At 39.6% G+C, this 27,080-nt stretch overlaps 1 protein-coding gene across 4 annotated transcripts in view; it reads left to right on the plus strand.

Annotated features, from left to right (window-relative positions):
* Mid2 (midline 2) overlaps positions 1–27,080 on the plus strand; it is a 116,084-nt gene that overhangs the window by 68,371 nt on the left and 20,633 nt on the right. For 3 of the 4 annotated variants that reach the window (XM_051142284.1, XM_051142281.1, XM_051142283.1), the window contains exons 4-7: positions 7,236–7,343; positions 9,284–9,432; positions 18,486–18,613; positions 20,148–20,381. In XM_051142284.1, the coding sequence (XP_050998241.1) occupies positions 7,236–7,343; positions 9,284–9,432; positions 18,486–18,613; positions 20,148–20,381 (619 nt within the window). The remainder of the gene's footprint in view (positions 1–7,235; positions 7,344–9,283; positions 9,433–18,485; positions 18,614–20,147; positions 20,382–27,080) is intronic. The other variant, XM_051142285.1, reaches the window with a different exon arrangement.

Consider the following 27,080-nt stretch of genomic DNA (forward strand, 5'->3'; position numbering starts at 1 on the left):
AACTGGGCCAATTCTATCGGCAAATGTTCTGTAAGCATTCATTTTGCACAAGGCATTGTGCCAAGCACAATGAAAGGAACAAAGTAGTGGAAAAATCTCTTCTAAGGGAGCTTGTTGTTTAATTGAAGATTTTTGAGCATAGAAAGTATATTAGGCACTTTTCTTGTTACTGTGACAAAATACCTGACAAAAACAATTTTAGTAAAAAAAAAAAAAAGAAGAAGGTTTAGTTTGGTTGATAATAGCAGCGAAGAAATGAATGAATGGCAGCAGGAATGTTCACCAGCAGCTCAAATTGTGTCAGCAATCAAGTAGCAGACAGAAATGAATGCAGGTGTTTGGCTCTCTCGTTTTTATTCAGTCTAAGACCCCAGATTATGGTGTGGGGCTGCCCACACTCAGGGTGAGTTTTTCTTCCTTAGTTAAGTCTTCCTGGAGACACTCATAGACACAATGAGAGCTGTGTTTCCTTGGTGATACTAAACCCAGGCATGCTGACACTGAAGATTAACCATCATGAGGTGGTTTCTCATGTTCCACTTAGCCCGCTCACATTTCAATAACTTCCTAAGTCACCCTTTAGTTCTTTGTTTGTTTGTTTTTTGGAGACAAGGTTGCTCTGTGTAGCCCTGGCTGTCCTGGACTCGCTCTGTAGACCAGGCTGGCCTCTTAAATTCACAGTGATCTGACTGTCTCTTGCCTCACAAGTGCTGGGATTACAGGCCTGAGCAACTACCGCCTGGCCACCCTTAAGTTATTTATTAGACCCACCAAGCCAGTGTTGTTTCTGTTCCCTTAAAAAAATTAACTGAGGACATCCATCATCTTACTTTCCTTGCCCTGAAGAATATTTTGTGGGAAGATGGCTCATTGTTTAGCATGGTTTTTCACTCTTTCCAAAGACTGGAGTTTAGTTCCTAAGCATTCCTGGCAGACAGCTCCCAGCCCTCTGGGACTCAGTTCCAGAGGCCCCCACATTCTCTTCTGGCCTCTATCATGTCCCCCCAAAGTGCATATACAGGCACAGTTACATACACATACATAAAAAGAAAAAATAATAAATCTTTAAAAACTATTTTCAAGAATATCATATTGTAAAAAGAACAAAGTTCTTTTTTTGTTTTTTGGTTTTTTTTTTTTTTTCTGAGACAGGGTTTCTTTGTGTAGCCTTGGCTGTCCTGGACTCACTTTGTAGACCAGGCTGGCCTTGAACTCATGGAGATCCACCTGCCTCTGCCTCCCAAGTGCTGGGATTAAAGGCATGCGCCACCACCGCCCGGCTAGAACAAAGTTCTTGACATGGTGTCTAATTCAAACCTTATTGTTTAGTTTGCAATTCCTTCCTTTTTAACTTTTAAATCTCCAAGCCATTCCTTTAATGGTGCAAGTCCTATGTCATACTGGTATCTTTTCACTTGCTCACTGAGAGTATTGTGTTTCCTTTCAGTTTCTGTGTTTATACTTGGCATGACTCAGTTGGTATTTAGTTTATGCAACCTTGATTGGTTTCACAGAGAGAGAGACACAGAGAGAGAGGCGGGGGGAGGGAGAGGGAGAGAGGGGCGGGCAGGGGGGAGTGCATCCTTCTTTATCTAGATTGTTAACTGTCTGAAGACAAGGCCTTAGCATACTGCATCTCACAAACAATGCTTAATAACTGATGAAGAAGGCAAAGGAAGAGTTATAGGGTGCACTGCAAAATAATGATTTTAGGAGCAGAAAACTTAGAGGCCTTTTCAAAAGTGTTCAAAGGGTCATAAAGGACTCAGTGCATTGTCAAGTTGGCTCAGATCCTCATTTCATTACTACAGGATCTTTAGGGAGATCATACTGACGATAGAGGAGGGCTTTGGAACTGTTGACAAATTACATGGACTATGAGGGACATGTTTGCTATGAGGCTTTCTAGTGATCTCAGATGCTACACGCATAACGTCTCACCAACACAACTGCCTAAACATGAGCTGAACAAGGACCACAATAATAGACATGCCAAACTGGATTGGGGAAGACTATGAGTCCTCAGCCCTATATAACAAATTAGAGGTGGGCTGGAGAGATGGCTCAATGGTTAAGAGCACTAACTGCTCCTCCAGAGGTCTTGAGTTCAATCCCCAGCAACCACATGGTCGCTCAGCACCATCTATACTGGGATCCGATGCCCTCTTCTGGCATATGGGTGTACTTGCAGGTAAAGCACTCATACATAAAATAAATAAATACATCTTTAGAAAAAAAGAACTACAGGCAGCTAAAGGAAGCTGAGGTTGGGAGAAATAGTCATCCCCAGGGAAGTGTACATCAGTTGGTTATCTAATACCAAGTGGTCAGTCCTAAAAATATACATAAAAGTAACATTATTATACAGACTGAGGAGGTTTTATTTAGGATTATATTTGTATATACATATATCCATGTAACAACAATTAGTGAAAAAAGAGGCCATGAATTTGAAGTCAAGGAGGGAGTATATAGGAGAGGTAGGAGGGAAGAAAGAGATGGGGGAAATTCTGTAATTATAGTATCAAAATTAAAAGAAAGGAAAAAACCCTTTTACCCCCCAAAAATGTTACTAAACCCAACTAACTGTAATAACATTATTGATAAAAGACAGTAGATCAGAAGTGGAGAGTAGACATAGAAGGAAAATGATCATTTCATCTTTAGATAGCATTTACAGAGTTTACATTAGCACAGAGGAAGCAGTTGAGCTTATTAAACAAGCAGTAAAAAATGCCATTTCTGGGATTACTGTGCAGTTCACTCCAACAGATACTGACATAATGTTTACTGTGTATGTTCTACTATTCTGGAGATAGAGAACACACAATCTCTGCTTCCAGACTTCCCGTTTAAGTGAGGAAGACACTAATGCAATTCCAGTGATATGGAATAGTAATTAGTATCACTGAATTATATAGAAAGTGTTATGTAAATGTTAGTAGGAGAGTGGCTGGTTGTATTGTTACCAGTGGAAAAAAAGTTAAAGAAGAGATGCTTACACAGTTTGGCTTTGGAAGATAAATAGAAATTTGCTCAGTAAATGAGGACATGATTTGCCAATACAAGGATAACCTCAGGAAAAAGTATAGGGCAGGTGAATTATAGGGAACAATAAGTCTGAAACAATTAAAGAAAAAAGGATGTCAGAATAAAGATGCATAGTACAAAAGTGATAATGATTATCAGAAACCAAACACAGATTCTGTTATAGGAAAGGCGCAGACCTTTAATCCCAGCACTTGGGAGGCAGAGGCAGGCGGATCGCTGTGAGTTCGAGGCCAGCCTGGTCTACAAAATGAGTCCAGGACAGCCAGGGCTAAACAGAGAAATCCTGTCTCAACCCCCCCCCCAAAAAGGTCTTATTTAGAGAGAAAACAAGGTTGGACTCAGTGATGTCTCTTTTCCTTTATCTTCTATTCTTAGGTCAAAAATGAGATTAGTGAATCTACTCCTCAATTTAATGCCTCAATTGTCACCCAAGAGGTTATTTTTAATTCACTGGTATAGAATTTTGTATATAGATGTAAAATAAGTTTAATTTTAGATACAGTGATAAAGAATTCAAATTTAAGATTATTCTTCATTATATATATGTATATATGTATAGGTGTGTGTATGTATGTGTGTGTGTATATATATATATATATATATATATATATATATACACACTCTAATATGAGGCATTGTACCCATATAACACAATTACAATACAAGGTTTACTTCCAATACTTTGAAAGTGCTTTTGCAGGCTGTTTGGGATAAATAAGTTATACAAGTTAATTGTTAGTTGATCACATCATGCTCATATCAATTAATAGTCCATTTTTACCACAAGGATATACATCTTAGGTGTAACAGATAGATATGATTTTATAGTAAGGTGGGGTAAGATAGTTAGATAAGGTCTTCAAAAGCGTTAGAGACCTGCAGAATATGACATTTTAAAATGTTTTATTATTTTAAAGATCCTTTGACAGTGAGACAGGTTAACTCCTGGCAACACCCAGCCTACCTCAAAGAAGATGATAAGCATCAAAGAATCTCCTTAGGGAGATGGCTTCAAATGTGGCAAATAAGCCACTGGGTAAAATATCCTTGTTTCTACCACAGACAGAATTCTGTCTTAAAAAACGGGGGGGGGGGGGCAAGCTTGGGTGGGTGCAGGCAGAGTCGACAGCCAAACTTTGTCAAAACAGGGTAAGCAAGTCTTCCATAGTTCCTGCCTCACAAGTATGTCTGTCAGATATATTGGGCCAGAAGGCTGAAGATGATGCTCCAACGTTATAGAGAGTTTTGGGTGACTGTTCAGGTAGCAAACTGTCTCTGTCATCTTCTCATTTGGGAAACTGCTAACCTGCACTTCCTGTATACTCAGGTAATCAATTTTATTCCTTCTCCAGTCTCTGATGGAGTTGAAGACCAGGTAGTTTAGTTTTACAATGAAGCTTAGTTGTTTAGGGGTTAAGATGTTTTTAGGTCTAAATAGATGTTTTAAGTTGATAACAAGATGTGATGGAGGTTGATTTACATTCAGAATTTTAGACTCACCAAGATAGGAAAGATGTTTTCTCCAAGGCTGTGAAGTACAAATAGCCAAAACACTAAGAATGTAACATTTCTATAATTCCTGATTGTGTCATGGTTCTTCTTGCTGTAGGTAGTTTATTGTATATATGTGTAATAATATAAATGTATATGTAAAAATATTTCATAAAAAGATAAAAATGGAAATTTAAAAATATTTGCATTCTAGAGTTCAACCCCCTGGAACAGAAACACATCTCTATCACTCAGAATTGTGTAGGCTTGAACAAGTCACTCATTCTCTCTGGGCTCACATTTCCTTATCTGTCGAATGGAAATACTGATACGTGCCATAAGGGATTGTTTTGGGGGTTGAAAGGTGGTAAATATAAATCGATTACACTGGTGCCTGGTATACCATGAGTGTTCTGTAAAGGTTAGTCCAAGGACTAAATTACAAGTAACGAGGTACTGTGCTAATCTCTGCTATACCAGCAACAGCCTGAAAAAGAAAGTCTTAAGGGAAGTGTCTATATTTCCAGGTCTCTAAGCAGTGACCCTGGCAGAACTAGATAGATCCCTTATTCTCTGAGGAATGTGACTACCTTGAGGTGGTATGATGTCTACCTTGGAAAAGTAGAACTAACTTAGGGAAAGGGAGGAGTCTGAGAAAAAGACAACAACAATGGGGAAAGGCCAGAGGGACTGTTTGTTTAGAATAAATAAAAGCTATTACTGTAATCCTCTAGAAAGTGGCAATTAAAAAAATAAGGTTGAAATGCAATGGCAAACATTTTGGTTAAGTAAGAAATATAAAATTGGGGCTGGATAGATGGCTCGGGGGTTCAGTGCACTGACTGTTCTTGCAGAGAATTCGAGTTCAGCTACTAGCTACTACATGGTGGTTCACAACCATCCATAGCTCTAGTTTCAGAGGAACTGTCATTATCTTCTAACCTCGGAGGGCATCAGGCCCATGTGTGGCACACATACATACATGCAGGAAAAACACTCATGCGTGTAAAGCCTTTTTAAATCCCTGAAAAGGAAATAGAAAATTATCCAGCAGGAAGTGAGGAACTATGTTCAGAAAGAGGCAGGTTTTTAAAGGTGTGGCCCCCTGGGAAGTTGACCACACTCCAGTGAATGGCCCCACACCCAGGAGTGCATGGGGAGCACAATGTAGACTTAATGGACTTCATGGAATGTTTTTTTTTTAAGTTTTGAAAAGAGGACAGGAAGTTGAGAAGGGGAGGTGTGGATCTGAGAGGGATTAGGGGAAGTAGGTAAAGGTGACTGTGATCAAAATACATTATATTAATTTCTAAAATAATTAATAAAGCCATTTAAAACATCCAGCATGGCTCTAAGGAGAGAGTAGATAACAGAGTCCATCCAGGGCAGACATTTTGCTGAAGTTAGATTATGTAGAGGAGCCTTATGAAGAGAGAGTGACTGACAGTGCAGCCCCTCTTCCCCAGCTACTATAGCAGAGCTAGCTCCTTGAGTTTTGATGCTCTCAAGGAAACTATTGTCTATTTCCCATCTTTCTCAAGCTCTACTCAAGTGGTCCTTGAATAGACTCTTGGAGTGATTGTACTTCTTCTCTGTGTCACTGCCCTGTGTGCTACGCAATGGAACTGAACCTCATTTGCCAGCCCCTGTCACTGTTCGTCCTCAGCTAGCCCAGGGATTCATTTAACAGAGCTCAATTTGAAATATGGTTTGGCCACCCAATTAGCATTGTGATAGGGAACAAGTTACTAAAATTTTCAGAGCCTCAGTTTCTGCACGTGGGAAATGAGAAAAATGATGTCTGTATTAAAAAGTTATAATATAATGAACTATTTCTGTGTGCAGTATTTGGCATGTAGAGGGCTTTAAAGATGTTAGCTCCTTTTCTCTTCTTTCCTCATTATATCTGGGGCATCCCATGATCTCTTGTACTCATTTTAACACCTCCTGGAGATTTTGTACCATCCAGTATCAATAGCAGGAGAGAAGAGGAGATGAAGAAATCTGTCCATGGAAAGACAGTGAACCGTGCCTTTTTGTTCAGTTCCATCCTGACTTTGCAGCAGCGATATTTTGATGTAGACTGTATCTCAAAATAGGAAACATATTTAGATATTGGATAGAACTTTTTCTCTAAGCCAAGAAATATGAGTACAACATTATGACAACTATGTGAAAAAATATCTACTCATTCATATGTTTAATGTGAAAATCTATCTGCACATTCATATATTTAAAATCAGCAGGGAACGAGGAAAACTGAAAACATTGTAAGACAGTAGAAATATGTTGTTGTACTGTAATCTTAATAGCATTGTGCCTGTGGAAGAGGGTCTTCTTTCCTTGAGATACATGAATCTTCTTGCCTTCTTTTCAAAAGAACAGCAGGAGGACAGGGTGTTGGAGTAAAGGGATTTGCACAGTGGGAATAACATGCCCCATCTCATCTGTCCTTCTGCCCAGCCTTCCATTAACCATCATGACCTACCAGAGGCCTGGAGAGCTTCCTATCTGTGGTGCTTCAATGCCCTTGCATCATTAATATCATCATCTCTGCTCTTCTTCTAGGAGTGGACCGTATTGAGGGAGGTATGGAAGAAGTTGTGCATGTTTAGCTGTCAGTCCAAACCTTTTAGAGCCAGCAGGGGACAAAAGAAATAATCCCTGTATAATACTTTGGACTTTCTTGGCAGGTGAACACTGCTATGCATGAGGCAAAACTTATGGAAGAATGTGACGAGTTGGTAGAGATCATCCAGCAGAGGAAGCAAATGATTGCTGTCAAAATCAAAGAGACAAAGGTAAACCATGGTGCTTCAGTGAAGCCAAGGTGCAGTGACTTTTCATAAAAGTCAGTGTTCATTCCTGATTATTGCAGTTTGAAATTGAATCATAAAATCAAAAAGAAATGAGGTCATAGGGAGAGAGACCAAGAAGTAATGTTTGGCCTTTGTGGTGAGTCTAATGAAAAAATGAAGGCAGCTCTGGGTGCAGCAAACGCTCTATATCTTGACCTGGATGTTGTTTTTTGTTTGTTTGTTTGTTTGTTTGTTTTGTGTGTGTAATCATTTACTTAGGATTTTTTTGCTTTACTTTAGCATGTTTTGGGGGTTTTAAAAATGCATATATGGGTTTTTTTTTTACCTGGATATATGTCTGTACACCATATGTATGCAGTACCCTTGGAGGCATTGGATCCCTTGGGACTGGAGTAAACGCCAGTTGTGAGCTGGCAAGTGGGTGCTGAGAATTGAACCCGGGTCCTGTGGAAGAGTAACCATTGCTCTTAACCACTGAGCCATCTCTCCAGGCTCTTCTTCTCCCCATCTTTTAAGGTAATAAAAATAAAGAAATAATGGTAGAAAACATGGGTCTGCCTTATAGAAGACGTGTGACTGACATCCTGACTGCTTAGGACTTATAAAAAGTGTTGGGAAACCATTGTGATTCTGTGAAAGGATGCAACCCGATATGGTAGAGGTGTGGATGGTAGATCAGAACATGATGACACTGATGCCAGGAATACTTGGAGGCATACAGTGATTTCTCGGAAGACGTCTGGAAGGCGTAAACCAGACTAGTGATAGAACACATGGAAAGGAAAAACATAACTGCCAGAAAGAAAAATGCCATCATCTAACTTTTTAGATATAATAGATGAAAGGGAGAGAAAATATCCTTTTTTCTTCCTTCCTTCTTTTCTTTTCTCCCCCTTTCCTTTTGGTTTTTCGAGACTGTTTCTCTGTGTAACAGCCCTTGCAGGCATAGACCTAGCTTTGCTGACCAGGCTGGCCTCGAACCCGCAGAAACCTACCTGCCTCTGTCTCTGTCTCTGTCTCTCGAGTGCTGGTGTTAAAGGCATGTGCCAGCACGCCCAGCTGAATCACAGATTTCTAAATAGGGAACTGAAGAATAAGGGTCAAAGAGGTCAGGAGAGAGTCTCCATGCAGCCTCTGTATGTTTTTAGGCTTGTTGACTTGTTGGTAAGTGATAGTGATTATAAGCCCATGCTGTGGGTACAGTGTGAAAAGTTGCAAGTACTTCGTTTGATGACCAGTTCTTCGTGCCATGCTGGATGGTTCCAGCTAACATGATCTGAAGTTTCTAAAAGTGCATTGTGGTAGATGGAAAGATACGTAGAGAAATGTGTACATGTAAATGCAGGTGCTCATAAGTAAAAATGAGATGCTTTTGTTAAATATGTACAAAAATATATTACCAGTAAAATGTAAACAGTGGTGATCTCTAGATGGTAGAATTGCTTTTTATGTTTGTATTTAAAATTTCTATAATTGACACACATTGATTTTACAATCAGAGCAATGTTAATAATACAAATAGGATGTCGCCAGGCGGTGGTGGTGCACCCTTTAATCCCAGAACTTGGGAGGCAGAGGCCAGCTGGGTCTACAAAGTGAGCCCAGGATAGTCAAGGCTACAAAGAGAAACCCTGTCTTGAAAAAACAAAAACCAAAAAACCCACACAAAACAAACAAACAAAAATCCAAATAGGATGTCGATAACAGTATATGGCTGAGTGCAATGTAAGTCATCAGGATATGAATTGGACATGAGACTCAGCAGGCAGGGTGAGAAGGTGAGCAGCTGGTGCAGGGGTCACGGGATATTAATAACTCTTATTTCTAGAATCACTGCAGCAGATCTCCTTCATGTTGTTTTATTGTTTTTAATTAAGTACAGTATGTTTTATCTCATCTTCTCTCTTACCAATTCTTTTAAGGTTATGAAACTAAGAAAGTTGGCACAGCAGGTTGCTAATTGCCGCCAGTGTCTTGAACGGTCAACAGTCCTCATCAACCAAGCTGAGCATATCCTGAAAGAAAATGACCAAGCACGGTTTCTGCAGTCTGCAAAAAATATTGCCGAGAGGTATATATGCTCCTTATGTTATACTGAAATGCCTGATCTTGTGAAAAGAGGCTGGCATAAAGTCACTTAATTCTCCTCAGGTATTGTGTAGTAGCTGCCACCTGAAGATTTTTACCAGCTAGCTAATTATTGAGACTTGGTGACAAATTACCCTGCAGATTTCTGGACCCTTTTCTCTGCCTTTGTTGCCTGCCAGCTCTTTTAAAACACAGCCAAGTATAGGGCTACCTCCTGCCTTTAGCTTCCTGCTAGGTCTTGAGCAATCTGTGATAGTTGTTGTGTGTGGGAGGACAAACCTGGGGTTACAGTGATAGGATGGGCCTTTCCTAAGCCTGTGTATGCTTTCATATTTTTAAGTCAAGTTTACCCTACTCTCTTGCCTCCGATTCTTCTCAGATTTCCTCCACACACACTATTTTTTTTCCTCCCTACTTCATGTGATCTGTTTTTCACCAAACCCATTGAGTTCATTTATTGTTGTTTGTATGTGTGCATGGGTGTGTGCACAGTTTTTGTTGTTTGCATGTAGGTTTTTCTTGCATGAACTTAGAGAATTCCTTGGCTTTTGTTTAGTCACGTGGTCCTTTGAATGTTAATGTCATGAGCCTTGTTCCAGAGGATCAAAGAACTCAGAGACCATAAATAGTCTATCTATTGGCTCAGAGTCTGTGCTTTGAAGTAAATCATTGCCCAGCATAGCCACCAGTTCTTCAAGGGGCTACAGGAGACTTTGGTTTTTAAGCTCATGCTCTTCCTCCGTGTTGCTACTGTCATCATTCTGGGTGAGTTCACTTAGACACCTAACCTGTGTAATACACTTACCCCCTTAGCCATCTACCTTCTCTAATGTCTTCTCCAGAGATTCTCAACTCGGATCCACTTCAAATCAAATACATCTTTTCTTCCTTTATTGGGACCTCTCTACTTTGTCCTAAGCTTATTTGGGCTTTGTGGTTTGTCACTCTAGTAACTCTCTTTTTCCAGTCCCCTTTCCCATTGACCTTTAATTAATCAATCTGACAAAATCCTAAACCTGAACTGGTCCAACTGTTTCCATCTTTTTTTCACGCCTGTATTTGACTTTCGGAACCATGGTGGAGAAAAATCACACAACCAAGGACGCATGGCAGTACTGAGTGCACAGTACTGACCTGAAATCTTTCTGTGTTGTTATGGTCATCGTGTTTTCAACCTTTCTCCACAATGCTACTTCAGATCTTTCCTACTCACCTGAAGTTGGAATCCTGCTAAGTTTATATTCATGTTCAGCAAATTGTATAGATAATAGTAAGTATAAAATGATTATGTTTAGGGGGCTGGAGAGATGGGAGAGATGGCTCAGTGGTTAAGAGCACTGACTGCTCTTCCAGAGGTCCTGAGTTCAATTCCCAGCAACCACATGGTGGCTCACAACTATCTATAATGTGATCTGGTGCCCTCTTCTGGTGTGTAAGCGTACATGCAGGCAGAGCACTGCATACATAATAAATACATAAATCTTGAAAAATGATAATGTTTAATTTCTCTATCAAATGTCTAGACATAGTGATGTCCACATCCATTACATCTACCTTCCATCTGGTTATAATAAAAGAGTTGCCACCATATTTGTGATTTGGCTACATGCATCCTTGTTTCTACAGCTTCAGGTTTCCACAGAGTTGTTGGTTTCACATCTACTTTTAAGCCCACTCACAGCCTAAAAACAAAATTACAACCTTACAATTTTATTCTACCTCATATCCTCTCTAGTTGTCATCCTATTTCCCTTCTTTTTTGCAGAAAACTGCTTTGTTTCTTCACTCCTTACTTTTATTAAATGTTAAATCTTGTTTATGTAAAAGTAACACTTTGAACATAGCAATAATGTAAAATAAGCAAAATCATATTGCCAGAAACAGCACTCTTCGATTATGCAGTTTGTGCTCTCCAAAAATGTTGATGATAACAACTTATTGAGTAGTGGGTAGTTATTTAAACTATTTATTAGTATTATAACAAATTTTACAAGGTAGATATTAGTATTTTCCAATTTTACAAATGAGACCAAAAGGTTTCATGAGCTTAAGTAACTTGCCTAAGATCACCAAGCTAGTGAGGGACAGATGCAGAGTTCAAATCTAAGAAGTTTTTCACTGTTACCTACATTTTAGCAACAATGCCAAGCAAGTTAAATTCTGTTAGGTATTCCTATTGATGTGACATTGGCATTAATATTTTAGATATTAACTTCTGAAAATTTGGCAATATTGTCAGTAACTACATTGTCAAACATGTATATATAAAGATAGGAAGAATTTAAATGAAGTTACCTTATAATGGGGGCCAGATAAAACATCCCAACTACTTAACATAAGCTAACACATTTTTAAAAGTCAGTGCAAGGAATAGGTTATCTCTTTTATAATTGTTGGTCGATGAGATCTCATAGATCCTGCTGGACATTACAAGACTACTGCCATTGTATTTGGTTAGCCTCCTGAACTTGGTGGTAAGAATTTATGGGTGAGGACACCATATGCAGAAGTCATAAAACATGGAGAAATTAAGCAGGTACTAGTCTGTAAGCTTCATCCCTATTGTATAACTTTCACAGTGATAGAAAGTACTATATAACCTACTAGAGGAGAAAAGTAAAACATTATTATCAGGCAACTTTGAACTCTGGGAGCTACAGTAAGAACTGGACTGGCAAGTTATGCCTGCTGGTGTAATAGTGGCACAAATGTCATTGATGTGACCACGTGACCATTCACTTTCTGATTTGGATCAAAGGCCTGCTTCATGAAATGAAAGCCATAACTGGAATCATTAATGAGGCCAAGAAGAAGGGCCAAGAACCTGTGGTTAGATAAGTCATAATCCCTTGGAGATAACCTATTGCTATTGTTCTTCTATGTGGCATAGTATTACGATGACTCCTAATATCTTATTTATTGCTATACCATAGACCAGTACATCTCTCAACCCTCATCAGAGCAGAGACTTTTATTGATCCTTTTTTCTTTCTTAATATTCAATTATTTTTTTTGTATATAAGCTATTTGCTTATCTTTAGAAGTCCTGTATTGTCTTGGTTTTCTCCAAGGTTCTTACTCTGTTATAGGCACTTAGATTCATGAATATGCCCCCTTTAAAAATAATTTAGGAAACAAGTTGTTGATAAATGAAAATTAATTAACTGCCAATTTAACCAAACCATGAACAGATTTCTAGTTTCTTTCTAGTCCAGTTTTACAATGTTATAGAAAAGGTGAAACAGAAGTAAGGAAATATACATAGGTTAACATAACAGAACTGTTGAGAGGCAGAGGCAGGTGGATTGCTGTGAGTTCGAGGCCAGCCTGGTCTACATAGCAAATCCAGGACAGCCAAGGCTCCACAGAGAAACCCTGTCTGGAAAAACCAAACCAAACCAAACCAAAAACATATCAGAACGGTGTGAAATATTGTTCTAGGAGGCACATTCTTCGTCTGATTGGGACCAGCACTTAAGCCTTTCCCCATCCCCAGCATAGGATTCCTGGGGAAATGATTAGTCTTTGAGATTCCGTTTCAATCCTCTGATAGCCGAAGGGAGAGGCACAAGTGTCTGTATAATATCTCCTCTCCTGCCAGGCCCATTACAGTACTTTCTGTGCTTCCATGAATACCTGGTAAACTTATGACTTCCTTTTAAACTTCAGCACTGAAAGATGCTGTGAAGCTGTGAGGGGGCGGGGGCAATTTGTTGCTGGGTGAATTTCACTGTAAGATTATAAAACAGAGTGCCAGTTTTTGTGTGTGTGCGATCTCAACTGTCAGTACTGTACATGTTTTCTTTTCAGTCCATTTCCCTTGGAAAGAATCCTGTACCTTCCTGTAGTTGGTGTATACTGTGTGTGTGTGTGTGTGTGTGTGTGTGTGTGTGTGTGTGTGTGTGTGTGTGTGTGTTACACAGGGAGTAGGAGGAAGGGCAGGCTTATAAGCCCTGCTGCTAGCATTCTAGGAGCCAAGCACGGAAGGAGACAGAGTCTTTCCAGATTTTTTTTTCAATAAAATGTCAAAACTCTGTGGAAGTAAACCTCACTTCTCCTGCCAGGTTGAGGAAAGGGCAAGCTATTTGAGCGGATCTGGGGCTCTAGCTATTCTAGATGCAAACTTTCCACTTTGTGTCACTAAATCACCCTGATGTTGTTGGCTTTCTAGTCCGGCTTTCTCTGGTCTGTTGTTGGTTACTGCACATCTGTCGTTACTAGCTTCCAAACATTTGTTGACAATCTTTTAGTTGTTGGCATATATTTGTTTCATTCTCTTTGTCTTTCTGGGTTTAGGTTAATTTCTATTCTTTTTCCTTTCAGTGAGATTTTAGGAAAGCAGAGATGAAAGATATATTTAAACCACTATATTTAACTGTCCTTCCTCTGCAGACCTCTGAAATGTTGTCTGCCATCCTCACATTTATTGAAAGTGTTCTTTTCAAGGTCACCGATAGAAGACCTTGTTGCTAAATATAAAAGATGCTTCTTTGTTTCATCTATTCCTTTCATCTGTTGGTATCTTCGTAGCTTAGGTCCCTACTGACCACTTTTACTTGCAATCTCTGTTTTGACCCTCATGAAAATTCCCATTACCTGCCTGCTTTACTTTGATTTCCTCCCTCCCTCCCTCCCTCCCTTCCTCCTTCCCTTCCTCACTCCCTTCCTCCCTCCATCTCTTCACATCCCTCCTGCTTTCTGCCATTTAGAGCAGCTTTTCCTTGATCTATTTCTTTAATGATACAGTTCTTCCTGATTCAGGGAAGGATCTTCTTGCCACACAGTTTTCCTTACAAATCCATTAGCTATTAAGGCTTCAATTACCATTTAATTACGATCACCTACTATGTTGATTATTTGCAGATCCCTATGTCAATCTTTTCATGGGCTCAAGTGCATGGAATATTTGGCTATCTATGTGATACCACTTGAGAATCATCTACCCAATGTAAATATCTTTTTCTCTCATCTCTCACAGAATCTGAAATTCATCCCCATCTTTATTCATTGTATCATATTAAGGTACCATCACTTCATATAGAATGAAATATTAGCTGGGAAAGATAAACCCCTTCAACACATTCTGTATTATCGTCTAAGATGATCAAGCTTTGAAAGATTGCAATGAGATGCTAATGGATAAATGCAGACCACTCAAAAGTCCCCACTATTGTCACTTTTAAAACATTCTCTTTTTTTTTTTTTCAAGATTAGGTCTCTGTGTAGCCTTGGCTGTCCTGGACTCCCTTTGTAGACCAGGCTGGCCTTGAACTAACAGAGATCTGTCTGTCTCTGCCTCCTGAGTGCTGGGATTAAAGGCAAGCGCCACCACACCCGGCATTGAGGTTTCTTCCTTCCTTAGGGCCTCCAGGCAGTTTGTGTACAGAGGCTGGACTTGCAGGAATGAAGCTTAGTTGGGCTGGTGGGGTAAGGTTAGCAGGATCTTGGTCCAGCACTGAGTATGGGGGCTGGGGATTGGGGAGCAGGGAACCTCCTCTGAGATGGTTTTCAGTGAAACAACTCTTCTTTATTGGGGGTACAAAGGATATAAACCTTGAGGAAGCCAGACAGTGCTGCACGCCTTTAATCCTAGCACTTGGGAGACAGAGGCAGGCGGATCTACAAAGTGAGTCCAGGACAGCCAAGGTTAACACAGAGAAACCCTGTCTCGAAAAACAAAAACAAAAACAAAACAAACAAACAAATAAACAAAAAAACAAACCAGAACAAACCAAAACAAAAACCTTGGGAAAGTGGGCAGGGGTTTTCGGGGTGAGTGTACATCACTGGCTGCAGCTGAGGTGCTGGGAATGCTTCAATTGCATGAAGAGGAATTCCAGGTGCTAGCTGGATATGTCCTTATAAGGAAATACGAAGTTTAAACCCGAAGCCTGGCCTCCAGGCTACCTGAAGGAAGGGTGGCAGAGATGGGAGTTGTAAGGCTAGGTGCACCCAGGCATTCAGGCCCAGAATAGGGAGGGAGCAGTCTTTACTCTTGCTAGTCTCAAGATGAGATTTTTCAGGGTCTGTACAGATCTCAACTTTATTCTTCCTCCAAGGTGGCTCCCCTGGTCACACAGCTCATGTGCCCCACATAAATCAATACTTTATTCTGTTTCCAGTGGTAAAGACTTGGGTTACATGTGGCATGCAAAGTGCGTTTGCACTTACCATTACATGCATCTCAGTTATTTGCTTTGTAGGTTTTATGAAGAGGGCTAATGAGACGGGCCAGCGCTTGAGAGCACTTGCGTGTAATCATGAACAGTAGAGTTCAGATTCCACTGCCCACACAAGCCAAGTGTCCTACCTCCTGCCTGTAATTCCAACTCTGAAGTATACAGAGTCAGGAGGATTTCTGGAATTGTCTGGCTTCCAGTAAACATGAAAAAGAAACTGATCTCCTCCTCTATATCTTTTCTCCTTATGATAAGGAAAAGAATGGAATAACAGGCTGGAGAGATGGCTCAGAGGTTAAGAGCACTGACTGCTCTTACAAAGGTCCTGAGTTCAATTCCCAGCAACCACATAGTGGCTCACAGCCATCTATAATGTGATTTGGTGCCCTCTCCTGGCCTGCAGGCACACATGCAGGCAGAGCACGGTATATATAATAAATAAATCTTTTTTTTTTTTTTTAAAGAATGAAATGGCTTTGTAGGAGCCTTGGGTAAGATTGCAGCCAGATAAGGTAAAATCAGGGGTCGACAGGTTGCACAAGGATGTTAAGACATACCTTTTATTGTAAATGGGGGTGTTTATTGTGATGTTCCTTAACAGTTGAAGGCTTACAGCAGACATCCCCATACTTTCCTTGTCCTGCCTCACTGCTACATCTGGTACTGCTTATTCCTAAGCGACTTAAAAAATCTGGCTGACTTCTTCCATTACAGCTTAAAAGGTGTTTTGTTTTGTTTTGGTTTGGTTTTTTGTTTTTGTTTTGGGAGACAGGGTTTCTATGTGTAGCATTAGTGTCCCAGACTTGCTCTTGTAGACCAGGCTGGCCTCGAACTCACAGAGATCCGCCTGCCTCTGCCTCCCGAGTGCTGGGATTAAAGGCGTGCAACACCATGCCCATCTTAAAGGTGTTCTTAAAACATACATTTATGCACATTATTCCTTTACATAAATTACTTCAGTGGCTCCTGTTCTTAAGCTAAAGGTTTACATTAAAAACATAGCATATAGGGCTGGAGAGATAGCTCAGAGGTTAAGAGCACCGTCTGCTCCTCCAAAGTTCTTGAGTTCAATTCCCAGCAACCACCTGGTGGCTTACAACCAGATCTAAAATGAGATGTGATGCCCTCTACTGGCCTGCAAACCAAAAATAAAACTCAAAACAATTGTATCGAGTTAAGCCCTTGTTTATTTACACTGTCGTGCAATCTATTCCTGAAACATTTACATTTCCAGAACTAGTCGAGAGCTGCTGTTTGTAGATAGGCAGCAGAGCAGATGAATATCACTTCCCAAATGGCTCAGTATAAATATTTCTCTTCTGATTTTATTTTACTCCATGCCTGTTATGTCCATTAGAGCCCACATAGTGTTTCCAAAGTAATGTTTCCTTCTATCTTGCCCGTCTGTATGCACAAGGAGCTTAATTGACTCTGAGTCAGAAGGTCTGATACAGGACTGAAACCTGAATATTTTTGTAAGAGCTCCCCAGATAAGTCTGATTAATCATGGGATCATAAGAATTGCTGATGTACTTAAAATGTACACTTAAAATTAGGAATAACAGGCTGGGGGTGGTGGCGCACACCTTTAATCCCAGCTCTCGGGAGGCAGAGGCAGGTGGATCGCTGTGAGGTCCAGGTCAGCCTGGTCTACAAAGTGAGTCCAAGACAGCCAAGGCTACACAGAGAAACCCTGTCTTGAAAAACCAAAAAAAAAAAAAAAAAAAAAAAAAAAACATGGTTATGAAAACAGAGCTTAGACTCAGACGGACATGGCTTCGATTAAAATTTGACTTTTACTATTGTGTGTGATCTTGGCAGCTTACTTAGCTTGTAAATGTGCATGCTTCCTCACTTACAAAATGGAAATAACTTCTACTACATAACTTTGTGGTAAGGAGAAAATTGGATAATTTATGTAAATTTTCATTTTCATGCACAGTGCCTTATATATTCTAAGCATTCCATAAATGTTAGCATGATATTGTTGTTGTAAGGCATTCAGTTACTCGTTCAACATATATTATTCACATGTGTTCAACGTTGTTTTAGGAGCCATCGAAGAAGATGTAAGAGGCAAACAGGGAGCTTTATTGCTGTGTCTCTTAATTTTAGTTGGGAAGTGGAGCCCGAGGCTGTAACTCGGTTGGCAGAGTGTTTCCCTAGCACACACAGAGCCATAGGTTGAAGCCCAACACCTCCTAAATGGCATATGGTGGCACATGTCTATCTTCTTGACCCTCAGGAGATAGAAGCAGGGGAATCAGGATTTCAAAGTTAACCTTCGCTGTGTAGCAAGTTCAAGGCTGGAATATATGAAAGCCTTTTTCAAATAAATACATAAATAAACAAATAGGGAAAAACCAATTAGCTGGGGACAGAAAATTATTACAATATCATGTAATTGGAGAATAAGTTAGTGAAATATATATATTGTAAAAGATCAAATAATGACTAGTATTAATGGGGAAACACTAACCCAGCATGTTGGTTTGTTAGTTAGCATGAAAAAAGAAACACAATCTTAAACTGCTCTTACCAAGCCAGCAGAGGTCTACTTTGATGCTGCCTGCCAGATGGAAAATGATGCAGAGGGGAAAAAATCCTGTATTTACTTCTCAAAATTAAGACAGGATGGGGGAGTGTGTTTGAGGGGTGAACATATGTGTATAAATATGGTATAACTCTTAATTGGTTCCTTACGATTAAAATTGAAGCTGTTTCTGTTGGAAAGGCAGAGATACCATATTTTCACTTACAAGTGATTTATTTTTACCTCATTAAACTAGAAATCAAACAGGAAATGAAGGTGGCAAGCCTATTTTGATGTATATTGATGCATTTTTTTTCTTTTCAGGGTCGCTATGGCAACTGCATCTTCACAAGTTCTGATTCCAGACATCAATTTTAATGATGCCTTTGAAAACTTTGCTTTAGATTTTTCTAGAGAAAAGAAACTGTTGGAGGGGCTGGACTATTTAACAGGTGTGGATCACTGGGCTTTCCTTCCCGTTTTATTTATTTTTTCTTTCTGTGCCTTTTTTGTCTAAAGTAACCTGAAAAAGAAAATATTTACAATGAGAATTTTTTATAAGTCTTTACATAGCACATGTATCTTTTCAGACAAGATCAGGTATGTTGAAGGTGGTATAGTGGTAGACCACATGTGCCTTTGGAAACAATATATTTTAGTTCATGTTACGTAAAGTGGACTTCTAGGGAGCTGTGGTTCATTGTCAGACATCTTGACCAGTATTGCAAATCGTTCAGACCTTGGCAGCAGTAAAAGAGAAGACCTGTATAAAAAAATAGCAAATTTATTCCTTATAAAGCATCATATGATTTCCCTGAGCTGTTAAGACTCAGGATTAGTTTTCCAGACAAATTTTTCACATAACAAATAGCTGTCAGAAGGGACAGCCTACAGTTGTTAAACTGACTGAAATAAAGACGAATAAATATCCATGAAGAAGAAAAAAAAAAAAAAAAGTAAAGGACAATACCAGCTTGTTAAGAATCCTGCCGACTTTCAGGATTACTTAATGGTCATTTCTTGAGAAAAAAAAATCTACGTACAATAACGTTATTGTTTGTAGCTCTATTATTATTATTATGATATCAATGCAGCTATTACTTACTATCCACTCCATTCCAGACATTGTATTGTAATTTCTATCATTATTCTTTATAACAAATCTATAAGGTAATTATTGTACCCATTTTACAGTGGGAATTTTTTTTTTGGGTTTTTCGAGACAGGGTTTCTCTGTGTAGCCTTGGCCATCCTGGACTCACTTTGTAGACCAGGCTGGCCTCGAACTCACAGCGATCCGCCTGCCTCTGCCTCCCGAGTGCTGGGATTAAAGGTGTGCGCCACCACGCCCAGCTGCTACAGTGGGAAATTCTTATTAATTAGCATTTTAAATACAGTCAACTGTGTAGGAAAACTATTTTGAAATAAAAATATATGGAAGTCTGTGTAACAAGAAAACAGTATTTTGCTTTGCTATCAACATATGTGTTTTTATGGGCATTTTGTAAAATAGAAGAAATAATTACAGTAACTTAGCCTTATATAGTTGTCACAAAAGTGGTTGGGGGGAGCTTGAGGTCTTAGCACATTGCTTTAGTTTGCATGGTTGTTATCTATTAAGAACATTTCTTCAGCCAGGTGGGGTGGTGCACACCTTTAATCCCAGCACTTGGGAGGCAGAGGCAGGTGTATTGCTGTGAGTTCGAGGCCAGCCTGGTCTACAAAGTGAGTCCAGGACAGCCAAGGCTACACAGAGAAATCCTGTCTCAACCTGCCCCTCTGCAAAAAAAAAAAGAACATTTCTTCAGATCTGGAGTTGTAGCTCTGTGGTACTGTGTTTGTTTACTGTGTTTGTTTGCCATGGGTTTAATCCCTATAACTGAAAAAACAAAACAAAATAAAACAAAAAAAAAGCAAGGAAAAAACTCCTACCACTTCTGAAGAGACAAGGTAATTCCTTACCATTTTTGTCTCTTTTTCTTTCAGCCCCAAACCCACCATCTATCCGAGAAGAACTCTGTACCGCCTCCCATGACACCATTACGGTCCACTGGATCTCGGATGATGAGTTCAGCATCAGCTCCTATGAGCTTCAGTACACCATATTCACTGGCCAGGCTAACTTCATCAGTAAGTCATGGTGTAGTTGGGGCCTGTGGCCAGAGATAAGGAAATGTAAGGAAGCAGTAAGCTGCTCAAGATTGGCCGGTGCGCCACGAGGCAAGTGTTTGTAAGCCATGTGAGGTTGTTTAGTATAGACTTTCATAGACAGTGTAAGCTCCCCAGGGTATTATTGATAAGCCAGTTGTATATTTCCTTGCTGGGTAGTCACTGGGATCGCCCCTAGTGGTTTATGCAATTCTTAGCCTTTCCCCAATCCATTGATCTAAAGCACTGACTGATATTTACTGCTGGGTTGCTAATTCACCACCATTCCATGTGGGTGAATCTCTCTCTCTGTCTCTGTCTCTCTGTCTCTGTCTCTCTGTCTCTGTCTCTGTCTCTCTCTCTCTCTCTGGGTCTCCTACTACTTCATTATCACGATAAAATAAAGTCATGTCCAAGGACCATATCTTCCTTTATCCTACCTGTTTGTATCTATGAACATGTAGATCAGTCCTCTGTCCCTGTCACTCTTCTCTTTACTACTGCATTTCCCCCCAAATAATTCCAGTAAATGTAAAGACATGACAGATCCAGGTGCAGTGGCTCATGATAATCCCAACACACAGGCAGGTGAGGCAGTGTAATTGTAATGTCAAGGCCTGTCTCAAAACAAACAAACAAACAAACAGCAGTAATCAGTGGGCCACAGAGTTAAAGAGGTTTAAAAGGCCTTTCTTCAGCCTCCATGTGAGGATGCGTTCACCTTCTGCTGAAATGGAGCAAGAACTTAAGGGTTGGCTGCAGTCAGTAGGTGTTGAGCAGAAAGGTCCCTTCACTTCACTGGGTGGGGAGGGCAAGCAGTGGAAACAGAGCAAGGCCAAAGCTGAATTCAAGCAGTTGCATTAGCAAAGCTGCCGATTTATATTTTCTTCTCCTTTGCCCTTTGTGTCTATGCCTACCTACCTTCTTCACAGGCCAAGATGAATAGACTTTATTCAAATATAAAGCCTCCTTATGGGCCTTTCTTTTCCTATTTGCTGACAATTCTTGGCCAGAGTTCTGTGGGTTTTGTTTCCGTTTTGTTTTGTTTTGTTTACAGTACTGGGGAGGAGACATGAGGGAACATTTAAGAGTAAAATACTTAAAAACACTTGCCTCCTGCACTCCAATCAAAGTCCCTTGGTCCATATAGCCGTGTTCCAGGGCATTTGTTCATATTATGAAGTGACTAGCTCTAAGGCCTTGCTGTAAGTTTTCCTCTTCCAGTGTACTCTGTAAGTTCTGGAAGGTAGTGTTAAAGACAGGACCTACCCTTTTCCATCCTGCTAGGGGAAGAACAATTATCTCTCAGAAGTTGAGTATAGGTGCCAGAACTGACAAACCTAAGAATTATCACCTCTGCTTTCAAAGTTGGCATCCTTTGTAAATGGAGGCCTAAAGGAGTTGCTTAATGCTAAGGTTATTGCCTCTTAGAGTTGGACTAGGTCTTAGGGGATACCTGGCCTAGTCTTCTCTTCTACTGCACAAGTGAACACCTCTGCTTGAACATTGCTAGTGAGGAGGTGTTCATTTTCATTTTCATGAAAAAGTCCATTTGATTGCTGGACAGCTAGGCATGTTCTCCAGTGCTTCCGTAGAAGAGACCTGTTACTCTTTGTAAAATTTAAGGACCAACAGAAGTTGTGTGTGCATTCTGCTTTGCCCTTCTCACACAGACTATCTCATTTAGTCCTCATGTGCTCTAAGCCTTCCCATGGAGATTATATTGATTGAATTTTTATACAAGGAGAAATTGCTGCTGAAGTTAATGAATTTCCCAAGGACACACAACTCCAAAATGATGGGTGCAAGTTCAGAACCTGTGATGACCGTCAGACTTCAAGCTTGATGTTTCTGTCTCTCTTTTTCATATTATTTTTCTTTTATTAATTATTCACTTTACATCCCAGTCATAGCCCCCTCCCTCCTCTCCTCCTGGTCCTGCTCTCTCTGTCTGTTTCCCCTATCCCCCTCTCCTACTCCTCAGATAAGGGAAGCCCCATCCACCCACCCCTGCATATCAAGTCTCATCAGGACTAAGCACATCCTCTTCCCCTGTGGCCTGGCAAAGCAGTCCCGCCAGGGGGAAGTAATCAAAAGCAGGCAACAGAGTCCATGTCAGAGTCAGCCCCTGCTCCCTCTACTAGGGGACACATATGAGGACTGAGATGCCCATCAGCTACATCTGTGTAGGGGGCCGAGGACCAGCCCATGCATGGTCCTTGGTTAGAGCTTCAGTCTCCACAGCCCCTCTCACCTTCCCCTAGGCCCTGGCTAGTTGACTCTTTTGGTCCTGTCTTCTCTGAGTCTTTCTATCCTTTCCTCACTCTTCCACAAGACTCCCTGCTTTCCACCTAATGTTTGGCTGTGGGTCTCTGTATCTGTTCCCATCAGTTGCTTTGTTTCCACTGGAGCCACTCAGAGGACAGCCATGTTAGGCTCCTGTCTGCAAGCATGGGGTTGCCTGTCCTCCATGGGGTGTAGGTCTTAAGTTGCACCAGGCATTGGTTGGACATTCTTCAATCTCTGCTTTATTTTTGTCCCTGCATATTTTGTAGGCAGGGTAAGTTTGGGGGTCTAAGTTTTTGGTGTTTCTTAATTAAGCTTTTTGTGCCTCATTAACAAAATTATTTCATCTTCACATAACAGTTCCTCAGGTATTTTCGATAACTCATATGTAACTACTAATTTTGCTCATTTTTATGACTCAACATTTTTAGTTCTTTTGGTTGCTCCTCATACAGTCTGCTTTTCAGGCCCTTTATCATCATAGTATTCTTTTAATGGACAGTCTTCTGTTGGTGCAAGTGCCTTTAAAATGTGCTTTGTGTCAAAAATGAATATAAGCACTCTGAAAGTGGTTTTGTTAGGGTTCAGGTGACTACTGAAGATGACCCCAAGGCAGTATGCAAAAACAAACAGTGTTTTTATTCTAGCATGCTAGGATCACCTCTCTCTAGAGGGCAACCCCCAAAATGAGCACGCAGGCTCAGTTTATAACAGTTGTAGGGACTTGTGACAACAAAGTTGAGTCAGAGTGTACGAGGGCATTCAGGACTGGCTGTTTGGTTATTGGAGACTTTTGAGGAGAAGTTTTGGCTCTTACTCAGGAGTTGGCCTTTAATTTGATTGGATGGGGCCAGCTGTGTTCTTTACCAACGCCATGAAGTAATAAAAACATGGTATCTAGTCATTTTGTTCTATGAGCTGATTAGCTGCCATGAGCTGTCCATAACTTGTGGTTTTCCCAGGAATTGTTAGAAACTTGGCCTAGTTGGGTAGAGTGAAAACCTGAAGCCTGTCATGGAGTTGGTCTAGTCAAGCAACTGGGGTCATTGGGGGATTTGGGGTCCCTGGTGTTGAGTCCCTTCATTCCCCCCTTTGAAGTAGTACCTGGATCAAATCCTTGATTTAGATTCCCTAGTGTGTACAGCAGAGTTGATCTAACCAGGAGAAATAGGACTAGGGGCCCATTTGTCCTTTATGTTGGAGAGGTTTTTTTGTTTTGTTTTGACATAGCATGTCAGCTGTTAGGTGGGATAATGGGCTCCGTAGTCTCTTCTGTAGTTTCTTCTAGCTGACATTAGGATGTTGTTATCAGGGCCCAAATAAGGCTGAAATGTTAGTCAAAGGGTAGGCAATGAGGCATTTATCAGACGCATCTGATTTGATAATATAGTTGAATGATAGGGAGCAGTCACATCGCCTGGACTGGTTAACATCAGCTTTTAGAAAATCTAGAGCTTAGCACCTTGTAGTCCTTAGGTGATTATTGGGTTGAGTCTGTCGGCCAAGTGAAAATCTGTTGGGACAAATATAGACTAGGGACAGAATAAAATTTTTTTTAGTAATTTGGGGGAAGTTAGAGAATCTCAAGACCAAGAAAAAAATTTATTTTTAGAAGCAGGTGTACTTATCTTGAGTTTATTTGATCTGTGGTAGGTGCATCCTCTTTTTAGTAAAAGCAGTCAACAGGAGTCTAAAAGACAGTAGCAGGAGACTCATGCCTTTGAGACCCAGTAATGAGAAGCACAAATCTGTATTTAGAAGACAGCCAAAGGGAAATGAAAATCTTGAGTTTGTGACCAAACAATAAGTGGTCTGTGTTTTACCAGCTGATGTGAACTTTATTGATTAAGGTTAAGATTTTATATACTTTAAAATATTTTTAGACCGTTTAGACTTGACTAACATTTACCAACCTTAAAACATCTTTTTAGATCTTTAGACTTTTTAAAAGTTATTTTATAACTTAAAACTTTTATATCTTTAGATTTATGTAAACTTTATTACTTTTTTTTTAAATCAGAGACTTAGTACCTAGTAGTTTTAACTAGCTGATGAATTTACTAATGAACTAACAGTGGGTTTAATTGTCCTCTAGCCGTCAAGTTACCATTAGCTTAGCCATCAATGTGATCAGAGACCTGAGAAGGATAACCTAGATGAATTTACATATCAATTAAATTGACAGAGGTGATTGGTCAGTCCACCATCTAGACAGTTGTCTCCCCTAAGCTCCTGTGGTTTCCACGCTACCATATGTAGAGGCAGTCTGGCCATCAGGCATAGAAGACTAGAGGCTGTTTCTGTGGAAGAATAACATGGGAGGGACTGACCTCACCTTGTTTTTAGCAACAGGAGTCAATAACTCTCTAGGTGTCTAGTTTGTCCACAGTATAGCCTGGGCCTAGCAGCAAGTAATGTGTTGGGGCAGTCTTGCCCAGTGGTTAGAATACCATGAACTATCATTGAAGTCATTTGTCGTGGCCAAATCTTCTTGGAGACCTTGGGGAGTTACTTTTAGGATTTGGGAGGTCTCTGTCATAATAAGTTTAAATATGTTTAATGCCATATTCAGCAGCTCTCAGACAAGCTTGAGAGCAACATATTAGAGCTCAGTCTTTGTCTGTCTTTAGTTTTTTGTCTTATAAACATAAAACAGAATGACTGATTAATTTAGAAAATGGTTTTGATTAAGTGAACTGATACCTAACAAAACCATTAGTTATCATTAAGAATATGTAATAATTTAGTTATTTTTTTTGCTTAATTTTGAAAACAAATATAGGGAAAAAAAGCCCATCCTGGCAATCAATTATGACTATAAGCACGGTCATGGATATATAAAGAATATAATCATTTATGAGGCAACCAGCAATCTCTGTGTCTTATTTATCTTTTAATAGTCTATAATAAATGATAGCCATTAACTGAAGTCCCTTTAGCATCAAGATCCCTAAATACAGAGACCAGGAACTTTCCTGACCTTCACATGGCATATCACTATAGAACACAACAGTGTCGTGTATGTTTTAGTTCAAAAATATTTTTAATATTGCTAGTAGAACAAGGAGGTTAAATATATATTATATTTATAAATAATCTTTAAATCTGCCTTTGTTAGTTTGAATAGAATTTATGAATTAGTAACTTTTATTTATTTTTCTCAGGAGGAGTTTTACATCTTAACTGACCGATAGTCAGAGTCTTTTATTTTTATTTGTACAGAATTTAGCTGGCAAGGACAAATGTATATGTTGTCTTAAAATATAGATCAGATCATTTTGTTCCCAGATATCTTTTAGGGGTTTTTTTTTTGTCATAAATTTAGTCATCATTGATAAACCATGACAGAACTGAGTTTATTTTTTTTTAATTATGTTTTTATCAATTTTTTAAAAAGATTTATTTATTTCTTATGTAACAGTGCTCTGCCTGCTTGTACCCCTGCAAGCCAGAAGAGGGCACCAGATTACATTATAGATGGCTGTGAGTCACCATGTGGTTGCTGGGAATTGAACTCAGGACCTCGGGAAGAGCAGTCAGTGTTCTTAACCGCTGAGCCATCTCTCCAGCCCCTTTATCAATTTTTTAACCTAATTATTTTTAACAGTCTTGTAGTATTAAGGGCATATTTTGTCAAAGTATTATAGTCTGTTTTCAGGCTGGTAGTTTTTGTGGTTTTTAAGGGCATTAGACAGAAAGAAAACATCTAAGCCAGCCTGGGCAGATTGTTATGTCTCAAGAAGTATATTATAAACTTTTAATAGAGTGTAATTGTCATTATGCCCAAGAAAAATTTGTAGGCCAAAGCTGTTGTAGTTAATATTTATGACATCATAGTGGCCCTGCATGAGCTAATTTTTAAGAAAGAGGGTCTAAAGATGTTGGCACGCAGAGCACTTTTAGTCCTCAGATGATAACTGGGATGACAAGAATCAAAATAAGCACAATTTCTAGATTTATTTTTAAGTTGATAATAATAGACCAAAAGTTATCCTGAGACAAAGGAAGGAGGTTGTTAGAATCTATTTGTAACCTCAGAAGCTGAGGTAAACTCTTAATTGAGCTGAACTAATAGCTGTAATTTGTTAACGTAAAGATTGCATGTTTATGGCTAACTCAGAATTGTTTTAATGCCCGTGGAGGTGGGATTTAGCCTGTGCCCAGGTCACCTTAGAAGCATTGTATTTAATGCTTAAGTGCCTGGGTTATCAAACCAAGGCTGGGTCAGATTTACAGGAAATAAGACATAAGATGGTTGATTTACCCAAACAAAAGTGCTTGTTTTTTTTTAAAGTAAAATTAATACAATTATTAACTATATAATACCTTATTAAGACATTTAAAAAACTGTTTTGTAATATCAAAATAAAGTACCTTTTTAAAAAGTGAGATTATAGAGCATAACCATAATGTTTATAAGGTAAAACCAAATTTTAACAGTGTTAACAATTTAGCGTTTCTAAAATCAATACTAATTGTATCATA

Source organism: Acomys russatus, chromosome X, assembly GCF_903995435.1.
Source record: "Acomys russatus chromosome X, mAcoRus1.1, whole genome shotgun sequence".
Taxonomy (NCBI): Eukaryota; Metazoa; Chordata; class Mammalia; order Rodentia; family Muridae; genus Acomys; species Acomys russatus.